Genomic DNA, 26,838 nt, shown 5'->3' with positions numbered 1-26,838 from the left:
CACATAGCGGGAAAAAGAGTAACCATCGCGTTCTATCGGTCTGTCAATATAGACTATGGAGCGCAAGACAAGGGTAGATGCGCCAGCAGCCTCAAACTCGTCAAGATCCTGCCTGAAACAATCCCTGACACTACTGTAGAAGCCTCAATAGTTGTAAATCCAGGCGAACCCCCTCCAGGAATGGTCTCCCCTAGGAAGGATATGGAGCCCACATGCGTGAGCTAGCCAACAAGCCTCGGTCTCGCAGCGGATCTTCCTCGCAAACTCCCAGACCAGCGGAGCAACCAGGTCCAACCATTGCGGAGTTGCGAGCAATCACAGCATTCCAGACACATGAGCCGGTGCACAGCGTGAAACTGCAGGGTCAATCTAAGCTCCAGCTCGGGGGGTACATAAAGAGAGCTGTCTGTCAGCTTCTTCTTACCTCCGCTTACTACGTCCCCACTTCCCCCCCTTCCTCGAACTACGCTCCCTTGCACATTATTCCACATTATTTCAATTCTATTTCTCCCCAGATTCAATATCTACTCCCTATTATCCAAAATGGCTACTCCTACGGATATCAATTTCACCAACTACAATGGCAGCTGGACTATGGTGCGTTCCACATCGTCTCCCTTTTCGAGCTCCCCGCTGCACTTGCCCCTTCCAGGTGCATATCGACAAAAACGAGACTGACAATGCGAATAACAGGACCGGAACATCTCCGACCAAACGGACCCCGTCCTCGCTATGGTACCACACCGTCCCTATCCTTCCCCAGGCTCCCCCCAGCAACTAAGCTAACACCATGCGCCCACTAATAGCAAGGCCTCAGCTGGTTCATGCGCACAACCCTAGCCTGGGTCTCCATAACCCTAAACACAAAACAATACCAATCCCCCGACGATCCCGACAAAACAATCCAGCACATCGACGTCGACAACATCGTGACCGGTGGCGTGCAGGGAACCAGTGAGCTGCGGATCACGGACTGGAAGAAGCGCGAGCACAACGACACCATCTTTGGGCGTGTCGAGGGCCAGTCGCGGTTCCTGCGCGGCTCTAAAGATGCCAGCGGCAAGGTGAGACCTAACGTGGACATCTCCACGAATATCGACGATGAGAAGATCGGGAGGTTCCTCCGTGGCGAGATCAAGGCGGATGGCACTGAGGTTGAGGGGTTCCTTGTTGACCCTGTAGGTGAGGGACTTGGGGAGGGTGAGGAGGGTCTTTGGTTGCAGAGTTATGTGGAGAGTTTGGATTCGAGTTGGACGGCTGAGCAGGTATGTTGACTTTTTTTTCTTGCTGTTATGCCTGATGCGGTATTAGATGCTAACGCCGTGTGTGTATAGGTCTGGGGCTTTGAAACGATCGATGGCGAGCGCTACCATACCCGCCGTGTCGTCTGTGCGAATAACGGCGAGTATGTGCTCGCCAGACTTGTTTACACCTTTGTTCCTCCTCAGTCCGAGCAGAACGACGACGACGACATTGCTTACTAGATATTGGTCGATCAGGGATTCTATATGTGTGGATATATACTCACAATAGAGTCGGTAATTCTGCGGCAGCGTTGTATTTGATAATCTCTTACGCTGATAGTCGTTACACAACTACCCCCGAATAAGACAGAATTACCTACTAATTGTTGTTGCTTATTCCAAAGAATACATGGAAAATATGGTATTCGCCGATAACAGATAGAGTATATAATAGGAGCAATTTGATCATTCATCATACTGAACGTCAATTAAATCAAAACAAAGCCTCTTGGTAACCCTTTGCTTTTCCAAAAAAAAAAAACAGACTTATGAGTGTGTCGGCATCACGACATTAGCCTTGGTGCTGACAGCATCCTCAGCGCGCCACAAGCTCGTCACTGTCTTCTGTTGTGTGTAAAATTGAAGACCAGGCTTGCCGTAGAATGTGTTCGCACCACCACCGGCAATACTCTTCTTGTTACCGGTGAAGGAGAACATCGGGAGCGGGACGGGGATGGGGACGTTCACACCGATCTGGCCGGCTTCGATCTCCTTCTGGAATTTCGAAGCAGTGGGACCAGAGCAGGTGAAAATAGCTGCGCCGTTACCGTATTCGTTTTTGTTGATGAGTTCAATGGCGTCGTCGAGGGTTTCAGATTCCAGGCAGACAAGGACAGGACCGAAAACTTCCTGCTTGTAGCACGTCATGTCTGGGGTAACGCCAGTGATGATGGTGGGGCCGATGAAATTGCCGTTGGGGTACTTCTCGGGCTTGTAGTTTCTTCCATCAAGGAGGATGGTGGCGCCCTCCTTCTCAGCGCTAGCGATCAGATCTTCGATGCGCTTCTTGCTCTCGGGGCTGATGACGGGACCAAGGTCGGCACCATCTTCGAACCCTCCGTTGACGTTTAGGGCCTTGGCTCGCTCTGCCATCTCCGGGAGCCACTCCTTTGTCTCGCCGACTGTGACAACGGTGCTGAGAGCCATGCAACGCTGGCCTGCGGCACCGAAGGCTGCTCCAACAATGGCATTGAGGGTTTGGTTCTTGTTGGCATCAGGCAGCACAGCAGCGTGGTTCTTTGCTCCAAGGTTGGCCTGCACGCGCTTGCCGTTGGCGGAACCACGGGTGTAGATGTACTCTCCAGCACGGTTGCCACCGACGAAACTGATGGCCTTGATCTCAGGGGCGTCCAGGATGAAGTCGACGGTCTTGGCAGAGCCGTGGATAATGTTGATAACGCCAGGAGGGAAGCCTGCTTCCTTGGCCAATTCTGCCAGGATCATGGCCGCTCCAGGGTCACGCTCAGAGGGCTTCATGACAAGAGTGTTACCGGTGATTGTAGCAATAGGAATACACCAGAGGGGAATCATGGCGGGGAAGTCTATATACTTATTAGTGTTTGCCATTGGGGAATATGTTATCATGGGGTAACATACTAAATGGACAGATAGCGGCCACAACTCCTAGGGGCTCTCTGTAGCTTCGAGTCTCCATGTCCTTGGCTACTTCCAGAACCTCGCCGGTAATCTGGGTAGTGATACCACAGGCAGTTTCCGCCACCTGCAGACCACGGAGAACGTCACCCTTGGCATCGGCGAAGGTCTTACCCTGCTCAAGAGTAATGGACGCAGCCAGACGGTCCCAGTTAGCACGGATAAGGTTCACAAATTTGAACATAATCTGCTGTCTAGCCATAACACTTGTGGCCCTCCAAGCGGGGAAGGCCTTCTGAGCCGAGTCAACAGCGGCGCGGAGCTCCTCATCGGTGCTTTGAGGTACACGGGTAACGAGGTTGTTGGTGGCGGGGTCAAACAGATCAATCCATGTGCTCGCCTTGGAAGGTAGGAACTCATTGTCGCGGAAGTTGGTTGTATCAATTGGGTTGGTGACGGCTTCGTGGCTCGTCGGGTATTCGGTGGCGGTACTAGCCGCGGATGTAGTTGCGGGGGTGAGCTGTTGAGCAGTGGCGTGAAGCCTGCGTCGCGCGGCCACGGGGCCATTTGATAAGGCCTGTGATGCTAGTACGCGGGATGAAGACATAGATGAAGTCGCAATAGAGCGAGACGCTGATGCCGCAGCTGCCCTGGCGGGTGAAATGCTGGCCACCGTCGTGCGGGGAGAGGCAGCGCGGAGCGCGGGGATGGACCGACTAAGAGACCGATGGGCGGCCATCATGGATAAAAGGGAATGGGTAGGGTATTGATTAATCGAGATAATATCGATGAAGTTTGGGAGAATATGAGCGGTGGCGGTAAGAAGATGAAAGGAATGGCGAAGACATTCAAGGGAGAGAAGACCGTGGGGTTATATGTACCTAGGTTGTATTACGATGTTATCCGCCCGCACTTTCCCCAACCCGAGGGAAACCGACAACTGCCCTCGGCGAGCTTAGCCAATCATATTGCTGCTTTGTATCAGGAAGGCCATTCCACCGACCCCATCTTGGGTATACAATTCCGATAGAGCTCCATGTCGAATCAATGACAGCTAGCCTAGCTGGGTTCAAGAAACTGATTAAGACCCATTCTCCAGGATTCACTTGCTTATTTGGATTATTCTCCTCGCTGGGGGTCTTCTTCGGCGTCTCCAAAACGTGGTTTCAATTGGACTCTCAGTGTTATCACGGGGGCGGGATTGATCATCGTCTCCAAATTGGGGTAATCCCGCTCACTTGCCTATCGCACATCGCGCCGAAGCCACCCCAGACACAGAATCAAAGACTACAGTTCGCCCCGAACACTACGAGAAGCAGCATTTCTGCGCATCAGCTACTCGCCCTCAATCCCGTGCTACACTCTGGTTCATGTGCTCTGATCTTTCGTGAAGTTCAATATCGCTTCTCATCAGTATAAAACATGGTATCTAACAGTACGGACTGTGGCTATTTCAATGGCTAGTCATAGGATATTAACGTACTACCTGTGCTGGTTTGGCTTTAAAGGAATGGAGCATGGAGAATATGGAAGCTTGCTGATCAAAATTCATTGTACATATGGTTCGTTCTCATAGAAATGTCACGTTAACAGGATCAAAATCCTCGATAAAGTAGCGCAACAGCTTCGAAATCGGAATGGGGAATATAATGCTTATTATCCGTGCCGTCCTTAGAATTTGACTTTTCTTTGCGATTGTATGGTTCTTCTCTGCTCACTCAACCTGTCTAGCGCACTGTCTTATTCTGCGGAGGATCGGGTAGTGCGCTTAGTGGCACCGCCCTTGGCAGTTTCCGCGGCGGAGCTGACAGCTTCACTGGCCTTCTCCGTTGTAGCCTTGGCGGCCTCCTTGCCCTTCTTAACTGGGGCAGGTGCGGGGCTGCTAGCCCCAACAGCGCCAACAATGATCAGGATCATGGTAACGAGAACGGCACCAAGGCCACCAGCCACCTCAGGAACCTGCTTGACGGCGTTGACGGGGTCTTCCTTGGCGAGACCAACGAAGTGGTCAATCTTCTCGCGGACATAGGTGACAGGGTCCTCCTTGAAAGTGACGCTAGTACCGGCCTCCTTCTCCTCCTGCTTGGGCTTGGAAGCTGCCTCCTCAGCTACCTCAATAGCGTGCTTGACATCAAAGGTCTCCTTGCGGAGCTTCTCAGCATCCTCGACGGAGTGTCCAATGTAGATGTTATCAAACAGGATGTCGTTTTGCATAGTCCAGATCTCGAAGCCAATCTAACAGCCGGTTAGTAGAGCACGAGTTTGTTTAAGGTTACGGGGAAGAGGGATCTTACAGCGCCAATGGGCTCAAAGTTGGATGGGGTCTTGTCCTCATAGTAGGCGGGGTTGGCAATTTTGCGGGGAGCCCAAGGTCCCTTGTAGGCGGGGTTGTCGATAAGAGGAGCAGACCATTTGCCCTTGTAGGCAGGGTTCTTGATCAAGGGAGGAGACCAGGGGCCACAGCCAGAGACTTCACTGCACTTGGGGTTAGGAACAGTGGGAGGGATCCAGTCACCGTCTTCCTCATCATCCCAGTCCTCGGGCTTCTCTGCCTCAGGGTCGGGAACGCTGTTAGGCTCATCCTCTAGCCAGTCGTCCGGCTTCTCAGCAGCCTCGTCAACAATCTCGAAGGGGGCCTCCTCGTCCCAGTCATCGGGCTTAGTTGCCTCGGGATCGGGAATCTTGGCCTCATCAACCCAGGTGTCGGGCTTCTTGTCTTTGGGGTCATCAATCTCCTTCTCGGGGTTGACGGAAGGGCTGAAATCCTCGAGAAGAGTACCGTTCTTGACAGCATCGCCGTCAATGAGGATCTGGAAGGATTGGTCGGGGCGAACGATAAGGGTGTAGAGGGAGGTAGTCTTGCTGGTACGGGCAGCAGGAGGAGCCTTCAGGTGCTTCTCCTCGTACTCGCCAGTCTTGGGGTTCTTGTGACGGAAGATGAAGTGAACCTGCGAACAATAAGCACATGGCCATGGAGGAATAATCTGTAACTGGTCGTACCTTGTTGGTGGCACCGCACTTGTCGGGACCAAACATAATTACGTAGGGGGTAGTGTTAGAGAACTCATCGGAGCTTAGCTTCTTGTTATCCTGGAGAAGCTTCATGTAGGCACCACCGCAGACCAGGGAGTCTTACGACACTGTCAGTATCGAGATGAAGGCCCAACGACCGAAAGGATTCACTTACTCTGTGGCTTAACCTCATACTGAACGACAAGGGTCTTGCCTTTGTTATCAACCTTCTTCGGGAACTTTGCGGAAATGGCGTGGTGGGCCGCAACATTCTTGACGACCAGACCCTTGTCTCCCTCAATACCCTTAAAGACAGAGGGTTCCTCAACAGCCCATTCGCCGACGTAGGCCCAGTCCTCCTCGGACTTGGAGTCTTCCTTCTTCGCATGCGAAGGATTCCATCGCGATTGCCAGTCGTCGGTAAACTGTTCCAAGAAAGGAGCCTTAAGGTCGGTGGGCTAGACGGAATGAAGTCAGCGAACAAAAAACTGCCACAAAATTATTACAAAAGAACTAACCGTAAAAGTAGGTCTCTCGACCACTGAAGCGGCATCGGGGGCGGCCTCGTCCTCGGCGGCATGGGCATAGCCCATGAGCGAGGCCGAGGAGACCAGGGCGGAGGTAAGAGCTGTGTTGAGACGCATGGTGTAAGAACAAACAAACAAGCGTTCAGGCAATTGGCCCTCCGTGAAGGAAAGGAGAGCGCGAAGTCAAGTCGAGATGGATGACAGAGATAGGCTGCACAGCGCAGAAGAGGACGGGAGGAGAAAGGAAGGAGAATCGGAGAAAGAATCACAGGAGGTTATATAAAGCAATGAAGCTGGTAAGTTCAAGGTGGCCTCTTCCGCCGCCCGCTGCTTAATTGGGTTAGTGCCGGTTCTCCAATGTTCTGTCGGCAGATCTGGCTCCCCTTCACAATCTTATTCCGAACTCCGCCAATAGTACAGGGTATGGCTCGTTGCGCGCGAGTGAGTGCTGCGATGCACTGCTCCAAGTATATTCTACGGCATGCAAGCAATCTTAACTTTTGGTTCATATGGTTCTGCAACGCCTGGTGCTGTCAATAAGTACCGGGGAAAGCTTAACAATATGGGGAAGCGGTCACCAATCCAATGGCAGTGTATGGACTACGGAGGAAACAGGAGTGAAACATTTCCAATCTATGGGTCACGGTCCCTTTAGTAGACTACCTAGTTGTGATTAAGCTTACAACTTGAAGCTATACTTGTGGCCTACAGCGAGGATTCTGTGGTTATTATGAATGAACAAATACCACCAATTTATGCAAATGATATACCCAGACCATGGCCCGCTTGGAGCTGAGAACGAAGGAAGGTGAAAGAAGCAAGAAACCTGGTTGGTCCATTCAAAAGCCCGTGAAGAGCACAAGTGGGGTCCCGATTTGCAATCGCCAATAATTTCTGTCGCGACATGGCCTCGACGTCGTTCTGCTGTATAACCCCTCCTCGCCCTCATCCCCTTCTGCCATTCCCGTACGACTTTTCTCGTCCGTATTCGGATCTGAATTTCAGCGAAAAGCGCAAGTGTCTTGCCAATCCCCTGCTGTAACGGTTAAACTTTCCAAATTCCGAAAGTTGACTATATAATCTTTCCACTCTACGCCATCGCATCACAATGGCGCAAGAGGTTCAGCACGATAACAATGACCATCTGATCAAATCGGAGGACCCAGAGCACCCAGCCAATTTGATCCCCGAACTCTGCCGTAAATTTTACAATTGGGGATGGGTTACGGGCACTGGTGGCGGGGTAAGCGCTTGTCACATTTCGAAATGCGCACCAATTTCAATCCTAGTACACCCGGCTGACTGCTTTTTCCTAGACATCCATCCGCAATGGGGGACACATCTTTATCGCTCCTTCTGGTGTGCAGAAGGAGTTGATGCAACCACACAATATCTTCGTCCTGGAGTTTCCCACCCCCAAGTACCCTCCCTCCGACCGCAAGTACATCCGCAAGCCTCTCGCTTTGAAGCCCTCCGCCTGTACCCCGCTGTTCCTGGCTGCCTTTGAACGTGGTGCTGGCTGCTGCATTCATACCCACTCCCAATGGGCTGTTCTGGTGACGCTCCTAGTTGAGCGGGAGAAGGGCCCCGAGGGGTGCTTTGAAATCAGCAACATCGAGCAGATCAAGGGTATCCCCAAGGGCCCAGGCAAGGGCATGCTAGGGTTTTTTGATACTCTGAAAATTCCGGTTATCGACAACACTGCATTCGAGGAGGATCTCACCGGAAGCTTGGAGAAGGCCATGGATGCCTATCCGGATACCTATGCTGTGCTTGTGAGAAGACACGGAATGTTAGTTCATCGCGCACACTGTCCTTATCCTTCAGTTTCAATGCATGCTAATTGATATGTACAGCTACGTCTGGGGCGACAATGTTGCCAAGGCGAAGACCCAATGCGAGAGTCTGGACTACCTGTTCCAACTTGCTGTTGAAATGCACAAGCTCGGTATTCCATGGGTCAAATAAATAGCGGCACGGCCCCGGCTGTCCTATTAAGACTATTGTTCACGGAGTTATGAAGAGAAAGATGACTGTTGCATGTAGCGCTTGTGAATAGAATTGTATGATGTTGATGACTTCGTTTTTGAGAATACAGTACACCTTAGGAGTTGGATAGAGCAGATATATATATATATATATCTTGATAATATGTCAAGCACAAATATTCACACGCTTATAGCGTATAGTAAGCATCGAAAATAGGAACACTAGAATCCCTAAATATAATGAGTGAGAGATTTTCGAAGAGAGTGTACATTTTGTTTGCTCAGTATAAATCATGCATTCGATGTTGCCTTGAAGCTTAGCGGGGAATTAAACAGTCCAGGCTAGCTGCCGCGGGCGGTGTTGGACCAAGCTGGCCTGCTGGGACCTCCGACTCCTCACCTTCCATCCCGCACCAGCTCTCCCCATTCACATTCCAATATCAGTTATACAGTTTTATTAAGCCTTTTGCTTCCTTTGTTTCTGTACTATATACCCATTGATTTCTCCGATCCCGATCACTCATGGATTTGGAAGGCGGGGATTCTCCATGGGGCGGTAGGTGCCAGGCAGAGACATACAGTCGCATCACAGCTAACCCGGGGTGCAGATGTGCCCTCACAGTCGACTGGCAACCTCGGTTCGCCACGGTCGGACACAGAAGGAGCAGGTATATTGTCACTGATACTCACTCACCTTCTTTCCTACCATACTAACCAATCCGCATTTGCGCAGCTCCGGAGCAACCAACACAGCAAGACACCGCGCGCTCATCGGTACGACGAGGCCCCCGGGCCAGAGGCAAGATCAATGCACAGGCAACAAAACTAGAGGCGGTTGACGATACATTTGATCCTCTCGGTCCGCTCGGTGACAAGCCCGTCGAAAGCAGCCCAACTAGCACCGAACAAGCCCCCATACCACCCCAGAAGGAAGCTTTTGCGGGTCGCAATGTGCGTCCGACCTCGTCCGCATCCCAAGCGTCCAGTGGCGCCGGTATGATGGACTCGGTAAACCTGGAAGAGGATGGCACGGGATTTAGAAACCCCCCGCCGGTTCAACCTCCAAGCGATGCGGAATCCGTAAAGAGACAACAACAGCCGAGCGTTAGCGTGGAGAAAGCTGCCCACCCGACTTTTGATATCTCCGTCGGTGATCCTCACAAAGTCGGTGATCTAACCAGTAGCCATATAGTGTACCAAGTCAGGACCAAGGTACGTTGTCATCCTTCTCTACGGACCAAAGAGACGTGAAGCTGACTTCGCCGCAGACGACCTCGAAAGCGTATCGTCAGCCCGAATTTACTGTCAGCCGGCGCTATCGAGATTTCCTATGGCTCTACAACTCCTTGCACAATAACAACCCCGGCGTAGTCGTGCCTCCCCCGCCCGAGAAGCAGGCGGTGGGCCGCTTTGATACCAACTTTGTGGAGTCAAGAAGAGCTGCGCTGGAACGTATGCTTAACAAGACGGCTACGCATCCTATCCTCCAACATGATGGGGATCTGAAGATCTTCCTCGAGAGCGAAGCGTTCAATGTGGATGTTAAGAACAAAGAGAACAAGGAGCCTGACTTGGGTCAGAGCAAGGGCATGTTTAGTTCATTTGGTATCAGTGTTGGTGGAGGTGGAAAGTTTATCGAGCATGACGACGTGAGTTACTACAGGATCTCTTTTAAACGCCTCCCAGCTAATTATGGTAGTGGTTCCACGACCGAAAGATCTATTTGGACGCACTTGAGAACCAGCTTAAGGCATTGATGAAAGCCATCGACACAGTTGTGGCCCAGCGAAAGGGCTTGTCAGAGGCTGCTGGTGAATTCTCTGTCTCAATACAGTCATTAGCCGCCGTTGAGCTGTCCCCGCTTCTCTCTGGCCCTCTTTATGGGCTATCGGATCTCCAGCTACGTATTAAAGAACTTTACGACCGCCAGGCGCAGCAGGATGTGTTGACGCTAGGTATTACAATTGACGAATATCTCCGCTTGATTGGTAGCATCAAAACGGCATTCTCCCAGCGTCAAAAGGCCTATCATAGCTGGCATACAGCCGAGTCGGAGTTGCAGAAACGTAAGAACAGCCAAGAGAAACTTCTTCGACAAGGAAAGTCACAACAAGACCGGCTGAACCAAGCCAACGCGGACGTGGCGGATGCAGAAAGGAGAGTTCATCAGGCAAGGCTGCTATTCGAGGACATGGGCAGGTTGATGCGAAATGAGCTGCAGAGGTTTGAGAAGGAGAAGGTGGAAGACTTCAAGTCTGGGGTGGAAACATTCTTGGAAAGTGCTGTGGAAGGTCAGAAGGAGGTTAGTGATCCTGGAACACCGAACTAATAACGTGGATCCAACTAACATGACGCAGCTAATCGAGCTTTGGGAAACCTTTCTCCTGCAGCTTGATGCAGGCGAGGACGACACTCCTTTCTACCCACCTGGCTCTGAACACAATGCCTCTGCAGAATCGGCTCCAGAGGGGCCTACTGAAACTGCCTCATCGACAGCTGAAGAGGCATAAGGTCGTTTACATTCTTGCCTGTACAAAAGACAAGCGGCGAATATCCCTTATCTCGTTTTATCCGTTCTCGTCCGCCTGTGTATGGTACCATGATCTTTATGTTACGGCGAGTTCTGTGCGTAATCCAAACTTATTCTACATTGTCGATACTCCACCAAGTCCAGAGGTCTACTGTAAACCATTGCTGTAGGAAGCTGATCCTCAATGCAAAATTCTGGTGATGCTATGATATACTGTACAAAAGCCTAGAATACAACCCAGCGATATAGAATACTAAACGAATTCTTCCTCACCCTCCAACATCATAAATCCTCACATTTATTTCTTCTTCGTCCCCTCAGCCTCCTCCTGCCCAAACGAGCTAATCAAATCCAGCAGATTATCCTCCTCCTCCTGCGCCTCGGCGGCGGCAGCCTTCGCATCCTCTCCCCCCTTATCGGCATCCGCACCGGCCTCCTCAGTAGGAGTGTTCGCATCCCAACTCCTTCCAAACTTCGCTCGGAAAGCAGCCAATCGCCCAGCCTCATCGTCTTCTACACTCCTCAGCTTGCTGCTGCTTGGGTTCCACATGATCGAGTTGCGCGTGTCCCTTGTTGATCGGTAAACGGGCAGCGGGGAGGTCGTGCGGTGCAAGAATGTACTTCCATCCGAGAGGGTGATGAGTTGCGTAAATGTGTAGGGACGCTTGGGCCGACGGAGCAGCGACGCATGCCGACATTGTGAGCAGATGAAAGTGGTAGATTGTTTTATGGTTGGTGAGGCCGCGGTGCGGCGGAGCGTAGTGTGGAGGGACATTGAAGCGGTATAGTAGTATCCAAGGTATCAATTCCGATTAGGCGACGTGGTAGCTCGGGTTGAGTGGATTGAATTGCCTGGAGCCGAGTAGTCCTGGTACAATCGGGACGTTGCTTGTGGCCTTGTACGGAGTTTCTTGGTGTCGAGAAATTTGGTCGGAGGTTGTAGGATTACATAAGCGGCTTCCCGAACTTTTCTTTCCGGAGCGTATACAACCACCAACCTTCCGGTTTCTTTATAGTGTCTCTTATTACGCTGAACCACAGCTGCCGGGGTGCTCATGAGAATGGCTACCCGCTGATAAATATTTACGATTTCTCCATGATGTATGCCGGCGTGCCGGATTATCTTTCCTCTAGTAATTTGTTTGCGCTCGTGCCTATCCTCCGCCGGGATGAAGCTCCTTCACTCCCGAGCTCTTCTATCCGCCTCTCGGAGCGCAAGATCCTGTAGAGGTTCGTCTACACAGCTATCCTGTTTCAAGGAACAATCTAACTAATATGGCATATAGGAACCCGATATACCGCTATACGGCCGGCCCAATCATTACCATATAGTCCGCCGCAGCAATGGCACCTGCACCGAACCCTCACCACCAGTGCAACCCCATCACCAAGCACGGACACCCACCAAGATGAGAAACCCCTCTCGCTATCAACCCAGGTCCGCCTTCTCATGCGCCGGGTCCCTTATCCCGTCGCAATCATCACATCAACCGACCCCGCCCCGTCCAGAACACATCATACCAAGCCAGAATCAGACCCAACGTCCCAATTCCGCGGCATGACTGTTTCCTCCTTCAACACCGTAACTCTCACCCCACAACCCGTCATCTCATTCAATGTGCGGCGGCCCTCCGAAACGCTACATGCACTCCTCTCCTCGGGAAGGTTCCTCGTGCACCTCCTAGCAACAAACCCACACACTGCAGCATTAGCACGGGATTTTGCGCGCGGAAACCAGAACCTCGCCCTAGGGGAGGGCGAGTTCGAGTTTGTGGGCGTTAAGCCCTCCACTACCTTTCCCGCTAATGCGAAAGATAATAGCGGAAATGGGGGAGAAAGTCACTCAGTACCACCCTCTCCCCTACCTCTGCTTCAAAGAAGACAGAAGATGCAAAATATAAACCCCACGGCCGAATCCGCACCCACGCCTAGCTGCTTCCCGTTTATATTTGAGTGCCAGCTTCTCCCACAGAGCGTTGTCAATGTGTATGACCATACGATTGTTGTTGGGACGGTCGTGCGGGCGATCACGAGCGAGGGCGCGAATGAGCTCGAGACCTCGTCTCAAGATTTGTGCTTAGCCTATGCGAACACCAAGTTTTGGGAGGTTGGAGATGAGGTTGTTTAATCTTAATGATAAATAGATTCAGATTTGCCTGGCTCTAAGTGCCGCGATGATTGCGGATGAATGTATATACTACTCTACTTACTGCGGCTACCTTGTACCATACATAGATACGATTTTGAACTACATGATGACACTACTACTACTACTACTACTACTACTACTACTACTACTACTACTACTACTAAGAAGATAAGAGGCAGAGCAAATATAAGCGTCAGAACCAAAAATTTATTGTTTCGGCAAAAACTATAAGGCATGACTCTACTCAACGAGCGCAATATCTATGGACCATAGGCAATTGGGAACTATATAATCACCATATCCCGAAACAAGCGAGCCACAATGCTGGCTGCCCGAGGACTGAATATGGATAGGATCTCCAATATTTTCATCTCTTTGTATTTGGCTGGCGCTGGCATTCAGTTTCCTTTTTCACGTGCAGAGCTGGGGCTGCCGCTGCCGCTACCACTTCCTCCGCTTGCACCGCTTCCGGTTCCACTTGCGCGACTGGCGGCCCGCTGGAAGGGACTGGTTATGGGTCGCAGTCCAGGGGCGTTGAGTGGGTTGCTGTCGGATCCGGAGCCGCGTCGGTTCTCGTTACCGAGTTCGAAAGGGTCAAGTCCGAACGGCATACGGCGGCTTGTCGCGTTGTCTATAAACTCGGAGCCGTAGACGCTGCTCCGCGCGGACTTGTTAGAGAACGAGCGGTCACGGTAAACGAAGTCTGGGTCGAGAAAAGAAACCGTATTGCCGAATGGAGAACCAGAGAAGCCATTGTACGATGGCGCCGCGATTGGACTTGTCGGGTTAGAGGGCGCAGTACCAACTGGAGAGGACGCATGTTGAAGTGGACTGGACTTGAGAGTGGAAAAGCTCTGGCCTAGCAACGAGCGGTGGTTGGGGATATTGGTTGCTAAGGAGCCCAAAGGCATGCTTGGTGCGTCTGTGAACGTACTGGTACCTGGCAGCTCGCCTTCGGGAGTGAGCGGAGCTGGTTCCATGAGAATTTGCTGTTGTTGGATAGCTTGTTCGACGGCGGTACACTGTTGCCACAATTGACTAGTGCGGACTTGGTAATCCTGGACCGACTGGGAAATGCTCGCGAATTGTTCATTGAAACTCATCTCCAGCTTCGCCTGGTCTTGTTCTCGGGCAAACTGCTCCGCGGCGCGACGCTCTCGCTCGTTCAGGCCCTGGGCGTTGGCGGAAATGATTCGTTCGTACTGTTCATTCACTCTGGTTCGTCGACCCTGGAGACGTTCGCGCCTTTGAGCGGTAGATGTCAACTCAGACTCCAGCGAAGACAAATCGCGGGCTTTAGCAGTTCGCGCCGCAGCAAGTTCTGCCTTGGCCGACTTGAGAATCTCCAGCTCCTGTTCGTATTTGGCTTTCTGTTCAGACCATTCTTGATATTCATCGTCCGGAATATTGCCGAGGTTGTCGATTTGGGTGTCCAAAGCAGCAGTGGCATCCTCGGTTTGTCGAATGGTTCTTTCCAGCTGGAGCGAGCGTTGCTTTTGCCTGTTCTCATCCGTACCGCTTTGAAGACGATTGTTAAAGTTGTCCAGTTCCTTTCTAATCTTAGAGATAGCAAGCTTGTGATCGTTTTTGGCCTTTCTGAGTCGCGAGCGCTTTTCATTCAGTTTCGCTTCGGCGTTAATGATGGAGTTCTTTAGCGTCGTGGTTGGAGAGGATGGTCGATAAGACGGTTGTTGTGGTGTCGGTACCGAGTTGGCTGTTGATTGAAGAATTTAGACTCAGCTAAGGGGAATCTTAAAAACGCTAGGAATGAGGCTCTTACCTTGTTCTGCGTCATTGGCCGGGGGTGTCTTGACACTCATGGCGCAGATTTCCTCATCGGTATCGCTTTTGACAAAAGAGCAGGTATAGGCACAATTGGGAGCAAGACCTGAGACCTCGCCCCGCCAATAAACAGTATTGGATCCTTTCGAAGGATCGTGCTCCTTGCTTATTGTCGCCGTTGCCCATGGGGCACCATTAACACAAACGTAGAATGGTTCAGTATCATCGCTTCCCAGATTCCCCGCTTCGCAAGCACCCGTCCCGGAAATGTCGTCTGCGGAGGCAAAATCCCCAGCTGCGAATTTGATCGTCGAACTGTCCACATTGGTAATCCAAACAAGTCCATCATCCAAAGAAACGCCTTGAATATCATCTTCCGTCGTTGTGAGTCCCTTAGTAGTTTTTGACAAGGCCCTAGAATGTTCATATTCCCTCATAACCGTCACCTTTGTGCTTGCTAGTGCAGCCCAAAACGGCTGACGGCTCCGGACTTGATTCGCCTGTCTTCTTCGCTTCTTCGCCGAAATCAGTCGATCCCTGCCGTCCTTGTGCGTGATAATCTGGCCGTCAGGTCCTAGATATGATGAGACGCTAGCTGCAGACTCAAAGGCCGAATCGATTTGTGTTTGAGAACCGGCAGACGCTTCCGTATCCACGCGCTTTCCTGAACGAGAGGGGGTCTGAGCTTTGTTTTTCGTCATCGATCGCCTCGCCATTGCGGTGCCTGCCTGGGCCAAAATATGTACAGCAAGCAAACTCCGGATCCAGCTCGGAGATGATTGCGAGTCGGTGCGCTTGAACTCGGCCGGCATGAGGTAAGAATAATGCGACAGTAAGTCGGGGCTGATTATTTTCGCAGAAACGAGGTGACCGATCACGAAATCCTGTATGCCTTTACTACGTATGAGGTGGAGAATCAGAACAATACCCACGCAAAGAGCATTGACACCTCCGTTTTTCCCTGCGCCTCCGCCGCCTAGGGTTATGGCGACCTGAACATGAGCTAAATCAAGAGCAAAGTTCTGAGCCCACGTCCACATAAAAAGACCCCAGACCAGTAGGCAGACACCGTCCATCGCGATCATTGTTCCGAGCGAAGGGGTTCCAGCGGGACCCTGAAAGATATCGAAGTTGGAGGTGAAAGAACCAGCGGACGTGCCGCTGGGAGGCATGAAAGTCAAGGATGCAAACAAGAATTGAACCAGGGTAAGAACCATAGGCGGAAGTTGCAGCAGAAAGATCAGGATGGCGATAGTGTCGTACATCGGGCAAGATCTGAGAATGGTGGATGCCAATTGGAAGGGGTTCACAGATGCATTCGAGGTCGTCCTCTTGGTCCCGGTAATCGACTTGTCCGTACGGCGTGAAGCATGCCCGGCGAGTCCGCAATTCGGTGCCGCAGCACCGTTCGTTTGGCCATATGACATATCTGCATTTCCCTTCGCATAACCGCCCAGATATCCACGTCCGTTACTTTCCGCTTTCGAGCTCTCGATTGGGCCGTTGACTTTGGCTGCAGGTGTCTGGTCTCCGGAACGATGCGATGGCCAGTCGACCTGGGAGGAAGGGCCGGTCTCCGATGTAGCGGCGCCGTTATAACTCGCGTTTAGATGCCCGCTCGATTTTTGTTTGCTTGGCTTCTTCCCAGAACCGCCGGGGCCATGATCTTGTCGATTGCTATGACTCTTCCTAGCCGTGGCCGATGAACGTGGCATGGACGAGGGAACCCAACACCCAGGTCCTAGTCGGCTTGGCAGATGGCAGCCAAGGACTTGGACCAGGTGAGAAGTGAAGTCGAAGACAGTTCTAAAAGAGTTCGCGGGGATAGGCGGGAGAGGAATTGGAGGGAGGCTCGGGTCCAGGAACTGTGCAGTAAAATGAATGAATGACAAGGGAGAAACGTGGGAAAACTAGCAGAGATGAGAATACAAAAAGCAAAGAAGGAAAGAATTCGAATAATAAGATAGAGAAGAGGGGGTGAAGGGTAGAGAAGGGGGATAAGACGTGGCGTGGGGGGGGGTGTAGAGGGGAGAGGAAGGAGAGGGAGAGAGGAAAAATGGACGAGATTTGGTCGACCTTTGGTTGGGTCTGGATAGAGAGAGGCGGGAAAAAGACGAAACGAAAGATTGGAAACTGATCGTCAGAGTTAAGGCAACGAGCTGTGGCCTGACGTTGCAGGAATCAATATGCTCAGCTGCTCGTCACATCTTGTCAGACGGAGCTTTGAGACGCCCTTTAAGCACTAACATTCCGTAATATACGATGAAAATCAATTACCATACACTGCTCAAAATCCAAAGAGCGCTGGGTTCCGGTTGGCTCATCCCGCTTCATTTATTTTTAGATGGAGTATCCGCTGGCAGAGTTGGGATCTAGACTATAAATTATATGCTCAAGTATTACTTCTATCTATCTATTAAGCCGAAAATTCGATGGAAGAAGTGTGCTTTGAAGCACCTAATTGGGCTAGTAAGGCTAGTGTAGTTGGCATGGAGGCTGACACTTAGCTCTTGTGATGGTCAATCATTCCGGCCTCCCGCCGATGGCGTTCGCTTGGCTCGATACTCGTCGTCGTCATTCTTCAGGAAAATGCCTTTAGCAGATACAAAAGCCTATAATGAAGCGACTGTATCCTGCAAACCTCGCGAGTGAGAGCTTAGGGTCATGCCATATCTTGTTTCCGTACAGGGTTTCCGATCGACTTCCAAGAGTCTCCTTGTTCCACTTAGGAGGAAGTAGATGCATAGAGAGCTGCAAAGTATGCACGGCCTCTGTCTGGGGTATCAACCACTGCTCCTGGGTTAATATCTGCGCTTCAATGGGATCACGCGCAGCTACGGTGTTAGATCCTTCCAGGAAGTGCTTGCGCTGGACTATCTAATCCGTACGCCCAGTAACTATGTATTTATTTGAACTTGGGGGACGAGAGAAAAATGTTTCCAACCAACCCTATGCGCTCCTGCACGTATCGTAAGCTTGTAGTTGAAGAATTTTATTTTTGAAGAATCGTGCTTGTTATAGGCTAAATCAGCCGAATGCGCCTGAGAATCCGGCAATTGTTATCAAGTTTCCCCCTCCTTGGTGCAAGCTGCAATGTCGCCATGCACCTTGCATTTTTCCTTACCACATAATCCATGATAGGGTCATACCACAGGTTGATCTGCCGATCTTGTCTCGAGCCGGTTGCCCTGGGGTTTGCGGTCTGCGGGGTACTGGTCGTTCTGAGTGTGAGAAGCCCTAGCTGCGCGGAAAAGTTTCCTCACAAGATCATGAGCCGCTTTAGTGTAAAACAAACACTGGCTGCACAACTGTGATTAGTCTGATAACGAATAGGCACTTTGTGATAACCACACAGCAACGCTGTTGTACCAACATCGTGTTTGACCAGGTAAGCTATGGAAACATCACCTCACCCTCTTCCGCTGTCAGAACGGTACTGCAGAAACGCAGCGGATGGGGCTAGCTGTCAAGTCTTCTATTTAAAAGGCTTGTTTACCTGTCGCATACAGCTCGTGTACTGCAAATACTTGGATTTGCCCGTAACTATTTGAGTGGTGATAGATAAAGTTCCGAGTGTGCCGCTTATTTTCCAATTAGGGAAGTTTGTGGTGTGCGGTTTAAGCCCGACGTACAGAGAAGAGAAAGAACAGCCAAGAAAAGATATGAAGTTAGGCTGTGACAATTGATCTCTTGAACGTTAGAAGACAAAAGCAAATAGGCGCATGGAGTCGTCGTCAGGCCCGGAGACGATGATCATAACGCACTACCTTTTGAGGAAGCTTTTATGGTGATAACAAGCTGGACAGTCCAATCTTCTCCAAGAAACAATGCTTGGGAGACTTGGTTGGTCGTTGACTCGTTGGAGTGGCATGCAGTTTGTCAGGTATTGTATCCTTGCCTGTGAGGGTCTCCTCGTTGGTCAAGCTAGACTTGGCTGGAACCAAAAAATCGGTGATCGACCTGTGATGCACCAACCGGGGTATTCGTGTCGGCATTCAATGGACGGATTGCCAAATCGGCCCCGCAAGATTTGTCAGATGATACGGCACATTTCATGCTAATTAGCTAGCCCAGTTGCAAAGCTGACTGCTGGCTTGGAAAGAGGCGACCCCTCCTTGTTTATTGCAGCATCTGGTGCGTTTTGGTGCGGGAGTTGAGCATGCACCGATGACTCGACGAAGATAATTATGACAGACCCTTTTTGGTTTGATAGCCTTAGGAGTCTTCGCTGATAGAGTTTAGTGTTTCGGCCGCATGTTTGAGCATGGTGGAAACGCGTGTTTGACGAGCCCAGAACCAAGGATATCGGTTATCGACAAGCTGGAAATGCTCCAAGACCAATTCTCATGGTGGATCTGCTTAGGTAACATGCATGTGGCGCTAACAAGGCTAAACGGTCGATCTCCATAATCCACTTCCTTGGCAGGTGAAAGACCCTGGCACTGGCTTCTGGACCTCGTTTCTATCCTGTGACATATCCAGCACTCCGTGATTGAACGCCTATACAATTACCGTTTACCAGGACAATGTGCCTTGGTCTTTTGCTATATGTTTCTCGCTCACCTCACACCCAGTTCCCCCGATGGATTATCTCCCGCGAAATCCATCACAGTTCTGGGCTTTTAAGTCCAGGCTTCTTAACTCCTTTGAGTAATAGTATGGCGCTAATGGGATCCAAGTTTTGCGCAAGACACACATTCCGGCCAGCCAGCTTGCATCCGCCAATGACGGCCCACTCCCAGCCGCTCTCCCTCGGCCGGAACACCGAACACGTTCAGCCTTGCGAGAAACACACGGTCAGGCCTCAGGCGGGATAATCCGATACCCTTGAAATGGAAACCCCAAAACGCACACTTGTGCTTCTTATAACCCTGTACTTATATCCTCGCTTACATCCTCGGGTTAAGTTGACAGTATCATTCCGGTCAAAGTAGTAGCGAGTGGAGGACACTGCAAAGTACATCGAATATTTGTGTTGGTCGACTTACTAACTTGTATACTTTGTATATTTCAGACTTGAAGTTTGTGAGTTACGAAAATTCCGGGGCACCCCGCTTGGGTAAAAATTACATATGAATGTGATCCTGCGTCGACTCCGACCTATTGTTAGAAAGATAATTTATCCTCAAATCATCAATTGGCATACGGTTTGTAATGAGACCGGCTGGCAACCTACCATTTTAGGTGCTTGCGAATGGCCTCGTATCTTCTGATATAAAACCGAACGGGCCGTGCGGGCCGTCCGGGTCGCGCTCATTCTCAGCTATACCTACGTACTCTCTTTGCATTTTCCACGTGCCCAAAAACGATTGACCCCTTTGCAGCGGGGCAAACATCCTACGACCTGACTTTCAGAGCCCTAACCAAGGAGCATGGACATGGCGACCTGGAAATATCCAATACTGTCCTACCTAGTGAAACGGGGGAGCTACAACATCACCTATTTCAAAAAGAATGAGATGCCATGGTCATACTTATGTCTAGGAGGACCCGTTTTGGTTACGTATCCCTCACGTAATGTTCACTCCTTGGACACCAGGGACTTGATACGCAGCTGGAGCAACGTACTACCCCCTACAAGCAGAAGTAGTGTTTCCTATTTGGTAAGTGCTTGGACCTCCTGTCTACTCTGATCATGCTGCCTGGGTGCATCGACCCGGACTTGGTGACTTCCCATCCGAAAAAAAAAAAGGTTACTTGGTCGTGCCTTCCCAGAATCGAAACAGTTATTCCAGTTCCCAGGGAAAGTGCAATGGAGCACCTGCACTAGGTTGCTGGGGATTGTTCTTTCCCATTCTGATATGTACTGCGTCGTGCTTTCCCAATGAATCCGACATAAGGTTCACTTTGCATGTGGAAGGTGCAATGGACCTCCGGGCCAGGCCCGGGGTCGCTCTTGCCTACCCTGTTGGTGCAGACGACCTAGGCAGGGGCGGGGAGCAATCGCGCTTTCCTGATCCAGTGTCATATGTACTTTTTATATGGAAGGTACGATCGGCCCCTGTCTGTGATCGCTCCTACCTGTCATGACCGGAAGAGATCGCTCCTTCCTGGATTATCCATATGACGGCGGAGCTGGTTGCAGGCTACTGTACCACCCGGGATGCTGGGTTGAACTTACAATTATGTCTTGACGACTGGGAAAAAAGCCAAGCCATATTATCGTGTGAGGTTTGGTCCAGCCTCAGCCAACGGCAGCGATCAATGCATGTTTCAAAGAATAGCTGCCTCTAGATGTATACGTCACAGGGATTACTTGGAAGTACTACGAGATTGCAGACCGGTAACTGCATTGACAAACCGGGCCAATCCGCCTCACAAAGTAGTCGAAGAGCCGCGGTCAAGACAAGACATAGCCTCCTCGAACGACCGTTCGGTTTAAATACATAACAAGAAACAAAAAAGGCCGCCTAAGCTGACATTTGAATGGCTACTGCCCCAACCAGTATCACGGCGTCACCTATTCCAATGGAACATTTAGTTGATCTTGATGAGTTCGACCTCGCTAGATAGGCTGTTAGGAAGAGAATCGACGAGAGAAATCTGATAAAATGGAAAACTTACAACTTGAGAGTCGCATTTGCAGGAATAACGGGAGGGAAGCCGCTAAAGGAAAAACAAACACGGTCAGCAAAAAAGCAAAAAATAGAATAACCTCCGAAACCAGGGAAAATCCCGATTGGAAGAATCCAAAACGGCGGCATAGGAGATCTATCTTACCTAGCGCCGTATGCGTAGTCACTGTATACACACCATTCATTAGCAACCATTCACGATTGAGGTTTCAACCAGTCAGCAAGCAGAGGTAGGATGTACATACGGAGTGCAGATCAGGTTAGCCTTCTCGCCAACACTGAGCTGAGGAACACCCTCATCCCAACCCTTGATAACACGGCCGACACCAATGCGCGTCGAAAAGGGGGTGCCACGGTCGCGAGAGCTGTCGAATTGGGAGCCGTCGGCGAGGGTTCCAACGTAGTGAATGGTAACGGTGTCTCCCGCCTTGGGAAAGTTTTGGCCGTCACCGGGGGAGAGTCTCTGAACTTCGACACCCATGATGAATTTTTAGAAATATTGTTCTGAAAGGAGTATATAGAATTGATGATTTGAGAGAGTTGGAGAGCTTGGAGGGGTAAAAACAGAATCACAAAGCTATGGTGGGGGTGGGGTAAATAACGCCATTTGCACGTGACTTTTGAGATCCACCAATGGGAGGGCTGGAGTCGAGCTGGTTGTAGGTTACATAAGCTGTTTACGGATGTTTACATATGCGGTCATCGGCGGTCGTCGGCTTCACAAGAGGTCTGTGGGTAGAAATCTTGGAAAGTGAGATAGTAAAAGTATTTGGAAAATATGTAAATGTTAACCTTTGCCTGTATAAGTCCTATGACAGTACGTACCTCATGGTGGCACAGCCGGGGATACTGTAGCACTACTTTACTTGGTGCTAGTATATTCAGTTCGTGGTCTGGATCAATGGCCAATTCTATGGGTTTATATCCGTACAAGCTCATATAGTATATAGAAAAAACAAGCTCTGAATATACTACTCAGAGCAAAATATCACTGCTTCGCAGAACCTGTATCCTCAACAGCATCTGCTCTATCCCAGCTGTCCACCTCCAGTTTTCGAACTCTCGCTTCGATATCAAGAATCCGCTGCCGCCAGTGCTTCTTAGCTTCCTCTTGGAGCTTCCATGTATCCTTAAACTGCTCCATCAGGAAGGGCGGGAGGGCAGCTTTCTTCCCTATTTTGTAGTCATACGTGACAAGATCCTCATGAACCCGAGCAGCAGGCCGCTGGCGCGCTTCAGACACAATCATGACTTGCAGATGGAATGCGAATTGGGATGATTGTGAGGATTCGGGATCGTGGGCAAGTTTATGGTAGACTGTGACTTTGTCTGGGTATTGCATTGGCTATAGAGCAGAGCAAAGCAAAGAAGCCGGCCGTCAGCAAGCAGAATGCATTTGATGTCGACCTAGACATGTAGATGGAGATACGTACGAATTTATAATCGATCTTAATGCTGCGCAGGATAATTCCGAGCCCCCGATTGCTGACGAGATTCATCCATTCTGTCTTATGAGCCGGATCGATGTGTATCGCAAAGTTTCGGGTGAAGTATACCCGCGCAGTTTCGGCGTAGCGGACGTATGTGACGTTATTGACGTGTCCTAGAAATGGAACCCGTTAGAGTTGCAACTCAACCCATAATGCCTATTAAGCGCTTTGAGAGAGAATGTATACCCTTTTCCACATATCAGCCACGGGATCGCATATAGGAAACGGGCGGGAGTCTCGGCAGCCTTACCATGCTGTCCTGTTATCACGGACACAGATCGATGCATTAGCCTATGAATATGTATGCGGAATCAGACGCAAGCCCTCGCACAGCATACCATTTCACCCCAAGCAACATTCTGCCGGAAAAGTCCTCTTCGCGTAGCATCCGTCAAGTATCCCTCACTACCCGCAATCAACTCCCGCCAATCCCTCGCAATCTGCTGCACAATCTCTCCAGCCTCCTGGATCTGGTGCGGTTTCAAGCCGAACATCATGCATCTTCCAACACGTCGTTTTGTCATGGTAAGCCATCGCGGGTCAATGTCATGCGGCTTCGGAGTTGTCGGCTTTGAGCTTGGGGACTCCCGGGCGTTGTTCGGCTGGAAAGAAGAGGAGAAGGGGCGAATAAAGGGGATTGAAGGCTGTAGGGATGCGAGGGCCATGCGCTGGCCCCGGAGAGCCTGGTTACGTATCATCGTGGGCTATCCGTGTGTGAAAATGGGGTGTTGAATTAAATGCGGTTTAACTACTGAGCTGGAGCTCTGGAGTCTGGGGACCGCGAGTTGGCGGCGGGCGGCGGGCGGCGGCTTTACCGTACCGTACCCCCACCCGCATTCGGGTACAGTCCAGCCTCGTCCACTGGGATCTGGTAAAAGTGCTTGTCTACTTGATGGGAAAGACCAGTGTTCTTGTTTGCCAGATAATTATATTGAGGGTCATCGAGAAATTCGGCTCCGAACTGTTAATCACCCCCTGCAGCAATTTGAAACAGTTGCCAATACCAGGCCGCCATCAGACAATCGCTTGGCCTGTACGACGTCACCTCCACTTGAACAAAGCAAACATCCTGTCGCACTAATTTCAACTTCCTCTTCTCATCGCGTACGATCTGTTCCACATCTCTTCCTGGCCAGTGCTTGCATGGAGGAATCATGACGAACCCCGAGCTTCGTCGTCAAGTGATTAATATATACAAAGGTTTGTCGTCGCCTCTCGACACCGGTTGTCCTTCCATGGCCTCCTGCTGATACTCTGAACTGCAGAGCTCCTGTATATGGGCCGCGAGTATCCATTAGGCTACGAATACTTTCGGACAAGATTACATCGTGCATTTTCAAGCCAAGCAAAGCTCCAGAACGATGATGAAATTAGGAAGGGGATAGCTAGGGCTGAATTCGTTAAGAAAGGTTTGTTGTTTCGAGCAACGGCTGCAGCACTCGTGAGACTAACGTTCAATTGTTTAGAAATCGAGGCTTTGTGAGTCTGAACCAATCACCTTTCTTCGTAAAATTTACGGTTTACGAAATTGTTTTGTGGAATCCAATCTTGTCATTCATATCATGTCGTCATGCAGACCCGAGATAAGTCATACAGGCTCGGGAAATGGAGCTAACAAATAATCACTAGGTACTATGTCAAACGATACCGTGCGTTGAAGCAGCGCTATGAAGAAAACAGATAATGCCAATCAAGGACGGTAGCGAAAACATATCATGGGAATATACATCCGAATGAGCAATAATAATAATATCAACCAAACCGAGTCGGGGGTATCACCAATATGACGTGAGCACTGGTTGCTGCGCTTTTTGCTGTTCTTTCCTGTCCTTACCAAAAACACCAAATACTCCTATAGAGTCCAAATCATGTCTGTCTGTCTGTGTGTATGCTGTATTGTTGGGAGGTTTATTTCTTTTGGCCCCACCAAGCGCTTACTTCCAAGCACTCTCCGTTGGCGAGGCCTCCTTTCTGGAACAAATCGCTTATCATAGCGGTCCACCACCTGTCCCACTCGTCTCTGCTCTTGCCACTCGCTTCCATGAGCATGGGCTCCATGCCTTCGATCATCTGAATGACGGTCAAGAGAGCCGTGCGTCGGATGGACAATTGCTCCGGTGTCAATTGTTTGCGAGGGCCGCGGCCATCTTTCCCGCCATCTCGCTCCCAGCGCGGTTCGCCCAGGGGAATTGCGATTCGGCGGCTCTCGACATTTCCTAATACGTCGACCTCGGAGTTGAACGCGAGGCCGAGTGTTGCACACGGTAACGGGGTGAGTTTGCGACTGTCAAATGCCTTCTCTGTCCAAGAGTTGTAGTTTTGCAGGAACTTGTTCTGCGCATTCGTGAAGGGGGTCGCAGACGAGAATGTGTAAGTCGCAGTGGCATCCGCCGTTTCCTGTTCCTTTGACGCTAACTTGCGCGCGGGCGCAGGGTTGGGAAGTAAAGAGCGGAATACGGAGTCGGAATCCCACAGCTCCAGGATCCCGCCAGATCTGAGTACCCTCAGCGGCTCGCTCAGTCCCTGCGCTTGCTGAGCCGGGCTGAGAGGGCACATGGCGGCGTCCTTTATGAAAACGAAATCGAAATAATCGTCGGGGAATGGCAAACGGGGTTTGCGAAGGTCGTGCCGTTTGAACTGCCAGTTCACACCGTTCTTGCGGAGGTCTGGCGCGACGGCCACAATGTCAATGCCATAAAAGGCAACGTCGCGATGCCCGCGACGAGCGAAATAGTCATGGCACATGCTCGACCATAGACCGGAGCCGCACGCTATCTCCAAGACTCGCTTGGGCGCTCGGTCAGGGATGTATGGGTTGCAAAACGGGCCGCCGAAAACGCGCATCAGCATGAGCGAGCGCAGCGTTTGGCGATGGATCTCGGGGAGGTCGCATGGCAGAGGGTAGTGGTTTTCGGGGTCTCGGAGGTAGGTACGGTCGCCCTGACGGATCAAAGGGTAGTTGGTGTAGTCATTGAGGGAGGTGAGGGAGGAAGTGGAAGTTGTTGCCCATGGCACGCCAGTTGAGCTAATCGCAGAGTGAGTGGAGTGAAGGTCAGAACCGGACGCTGCGGAAGGCAGGTTGGTGCTGAAAGAAGGTCCGGATCCAAGCGCTACCGACATCATATCCATGTCGAGACAGGACTAGGCGTTCTCATCGATCAAGAGTCACAGTAGATGCGCGAGGGATGCTGCTTCATCCTCGCATGGGAAGGAAAAAAAAAAAAAAAGGCTTGATCAATTCAGCAAGTGACCTGGGCCGTTGGCGGAATGTTCATTGTCGTGCAGACAACAGGAAGGTCGTACAATAAATCCAAGATAAGACTTGTAGCGAAGAAGAGTGAGAAAAAAGAAATGCGGCGGGGTGACGGAACAGTCAGTGCACCGATCAAGAACGCATGGAATAATTGGAAAAGGAGGAATCAAGATGGAGTCTTGGAGAGGGGGCAAAACACTTCAAACACGCTATGCGAAAATTCGGGCCTACTAAGTGCAGTATGCGTCCGAGTCTAGGCATGCTAATTCATTCTTCCACTAACCATGAGAAACACATAAGAAACAAGCAAGAGACAGGAGAAAGGGGCTCCTGACGCGCTCAAGGTTTAAGGATGTAATACACATGTCACTGGTGTAAAAGTCTATTACGCTCTTCCACTCTTTGCAGACATAGACACGAGACTGAACAATCACAGGTCCATCCCCACACAGCCCAACATCCGTCTCGACAAAGTGTTTTGCTGCCTCTCCCTGACACCCCGTTTCTCAACGCCTGCATTCGGAAAGAGCAAACCCTGCGTACTTTTGCACCACAGGCGAATGAAGTCTCGCATCTTCTGGCTTATTGCTGTGGAACCCTGAATTTTCCGCCCGCCTAACTTCTCTGTGGCCAGT

The 26,838-nt window shown here is 50.8% G+C and overlaps 13 protein-coding genes across 13 annotated transcripts; 5 read left to right on the top strand and 8 right to left on the bottom strand.

Moving 5' to 3' along the window:
• Window positions 1-543: 543 nt before the first annotated feature.
• On the top strand, window positions 544-1,484 carry APUU_60282A (uncharacterized protein; the record flags this gene model as incomplete). The annotated part of the gene is made up of 4 exons (XM_041693505.1): window positions 544-597; window positions 694-735; window positions 807-1,265; window positions 1,335-1,484. The coding sequence occupies 4 exons, from the start codon at window positions 544-546 to the stop codon at window positions 1,482-1,484; spliced, it is 705 nt and encodes a 234-aa protein (XP_041559428.1).
• Window positions 1,485-1,790: 306 nt separating this feature from the next.
• APUU_60281S (CoA-acylating methylmalonate-semialdehyde dehydrogenase) lies at window positions 1,791-3,639 on the bottom strand (the record flags this gene model as incomplete). Its single annotated transcript, XM_041693504.1, has 2 exons — window positions 1,791-2,845; window positions 2,901-3,639. The coding sequence occupies 2 exons, from the start codon at window positions 3,637-3,639 to the stop codon at window positions 1,791-1,793; spliced, it is 1,794 nt and encodes a 597-aa protein (XP_041559427.1).
• Window positions 3,640-4,637: 998 nt separating this feature from the next.
• On the bottom strand, window positions 4,638-6,553 carry clxA (calnexin; the record flags this gene model as incomplete). The annotated part of the gene is made up of 5 exons (XM_041693503.1): window positions 4,638-5,132; window positions 5,192-5,845; window positions 5,898-6,028; window positions 6,085-6,367; window positions 6,428-6,553. The coding sequence occupies 5 exons, from the start codon at window positions 6,551-6,553 to the stop codon at window positions 4,638-4,640; spliced, it is 1,689 nt and encodes a 562-aa protein (XP_041559426.1).
• Window positions 6,554-7,544: 991 nt separating this feature from the next.
• mde1 (methylthioribulose 1-phosphate dehydratase MDE1) lies at window positions 7,545-8,404 on the top strand (the record flags this gene model as incomplete). Its single annotated transcript, XM_041693501.1, has 3 exons — window positions 7,545-7,679; window positions 7,753-8,228; window positions 8,293-8,404. The coding sequence occupies 3 exons, from the start codon at window positions 7,545-7,547 to the stop codon at window positions 8,402-8,404; spliced, it is 723 nt and encodes a 240-aa protein (XP_041559425.1).
• A 542-nt stretch (window positions 8,405-8,946) lies between these two features.
• VPS5 (sorting nexin 1) lies at window positions 8,947-10,934 on the top strand (the record flags this gene model as incomplete). The annotated part of the gene is made up of 6 exons (XM_041693500.1): window positions 8,947-8,980; window positions 9,033-9,092; window positions 9,158-9,636; window positions 9,693-10,073; window positions 10,124-10,726; window positions 10,782-10,934. 6 exons carry the CDS (start codon window positions 8,947-8,949, stop codon window positions 10,932-10,934), a joined length of 1,710 nt encoding a protein of 569 aa, XP_041559424.1.
• Window positions 10,935-11,252: 318 nt separating this feature from the next.
• On the bottom strand, window positions 11,253-11,729 carry APUU_60277S (mitochondrial 54S ribosomal protein bL31m; the record flags this gene model as incomplete). The annotated part of the gene is made up of 1 exon (XM_041693499.1): window positions 11,253-11,729. The coding sequence occupies one exon, from the start codon at window positions 11,727-11,729 to the stop codon at window positions 11,253-11,255; it is 477 nt and encodes a 158-aa protein (XP_041559423.1).
• A 328-nt stretch (window positions 11,730-12,057) lies between these two features.
• Window positions 12,058-13,082, top strand: APUU_60276A (flavin reductase family protein; the record flags this gene model as incomplete). Its single annotated transcript, XM_041693498.1, has 2 exons — window positions 12,058-12,184; window positions 12,241-13,082. 2 exons carry the CDS (start codon window positions 12,058-12,060, stop codon window positions 13,080-13,082), a joined length of 969 nt encoding a protein of 322 aa, XP_041559422.1.
• Window positions 13,083-13,501: 419 nt separating this feature from the next.
• Window positions 13,502-16,600, bottom strand: APUU_60275S (putative ubiquitination network signaling protein; the record flags this gene model as incomplete). Its single annotated transcript, XM_041693497.1, has 2 exons — window positions 13,502-14,817; window positions 14,884-16,600. The coding sequence occupies 2 exons, from the start codon at window positions 16,598-16,600 to the stop codon at window positions 13,502-13,504; spliced, it is 3,033 nt and encodes a 1,010-aa protein (XP_041559421.1).
• Window positions 16,601-21,362: 4,762 nt separating this feature from the next.
• FPR1_2 (FKBP-type peptidyl-prolyl cis-trans isomerase) lies at window positions 21,363-21,941 on the bottom strand (the record flags this gene model as incomplete). The annotated part of the gene is made up of 4 exons (XM_041693496.1): window positions 21,363-21,390; window positions 21,450-21,491; window positions 21,606-21,626; window positions 21,706-21,941. 4 exons carry the CDS (start codon window positions 21,939-21,941, stop codon window positions 21,363-21,365), a joined length of 327 nt encoding a protein of 108 aa, XP_041559420.1.
• A 507-nt stretch (window positions 21,942-22,448) lies between these two features.
• Window positions 22,449-22,959, bottom strand: APUU_60273S (thioesterase family protein; the record flags this gene model as incomplete). The annotated part of the gene is made up of 2 exons (XM_041693495.1): window positions 22,449-22,805; window positions 22,894-22,959. The coding sequence occupies 2 exons, from the start codon at window positions 22,957-22,959 to the stop codon at window positions 22,449-22,451; spliced, it is 423 nt and encodes a 140-aa protein (XP_041559419.1).
• Window positions 22,960-23,261: 302 nt separating this feature from the next.
• APUU_60272S (uncharacterized protein) lies at window positions 23,262-23,648 on the bottom strand (the record flags this gene model as incomplete). The annotated part of the gene is made up of 1 exon (XM_041693494.1): window positions 23,262-23,648. One exon carries the CDS (start codon window positions 23,646-23,648, stop codon window positions 23,262-23,264), a length of 387 nt encoding a protein of 128 aa, XP_041559418.1.
• Window positions 23,649-24,104: 456 nt separating this feature from the next.
• On the top strand, window positions 24,105-24,634 carry APUU_60270A (electron transfer flavoprotein regulatory factor 1; the record flags this gene model as incomplete). The annotated part of the gene is made up of 3 exons (XM_041693493.1): window positions 24,105-24,150; window positions 24,216-24,363; window positions 24,580-24,634. The coding sequence occupies 3 exons, from the start codon at window positions 24,105-24,107 to the stop codon at window positions 24,632-24,634; spliced, it is 249 nt and encodes an 82-aa protein (XP_041559417.1).
• A 224-nt stretch (window positions 24,635-24,858) lies between these two features.
• On the bottom strand, window positions 24,859-26,079 carry APUU_60271S (class I SAM-dependent methyltransferase; the record flags this gene model as incomplete). The annotated part of the gene is made up of 1 exon (XM_041693492.1): window positions 24,859-26,079. One exon carries the CDS (start codon window positions 26,077-26,079, stop codon window positions 24,859-24,861), a length of 1,221 nt encoding a protein of 406 aa, XP_041559416.1.
• Window positions 26,080-26,838: the final 759 nt, after the last annotated feature.

The sequence above is a fragment of the Aspergillus puulaauensis genome, chromosome 6 (genome assembly GCF_016861865.1).
Source record: "Aspergillus puulaauensis MK2 DNA, chromosome 6, nearly complete sequence".
Lineage (NCBI taxonomy): Eukaryota > Fungi > Ascomycota > Eurotiomycetes > Eurotiales > Aspergillaceae > Aspergillus > Aspergillus puulaauensis.
The sequence above is the reverse complement of the archived record's forward strand: the minus strand, read 5'-3'. Positions and strand labels throughout refer to the sequence as shown.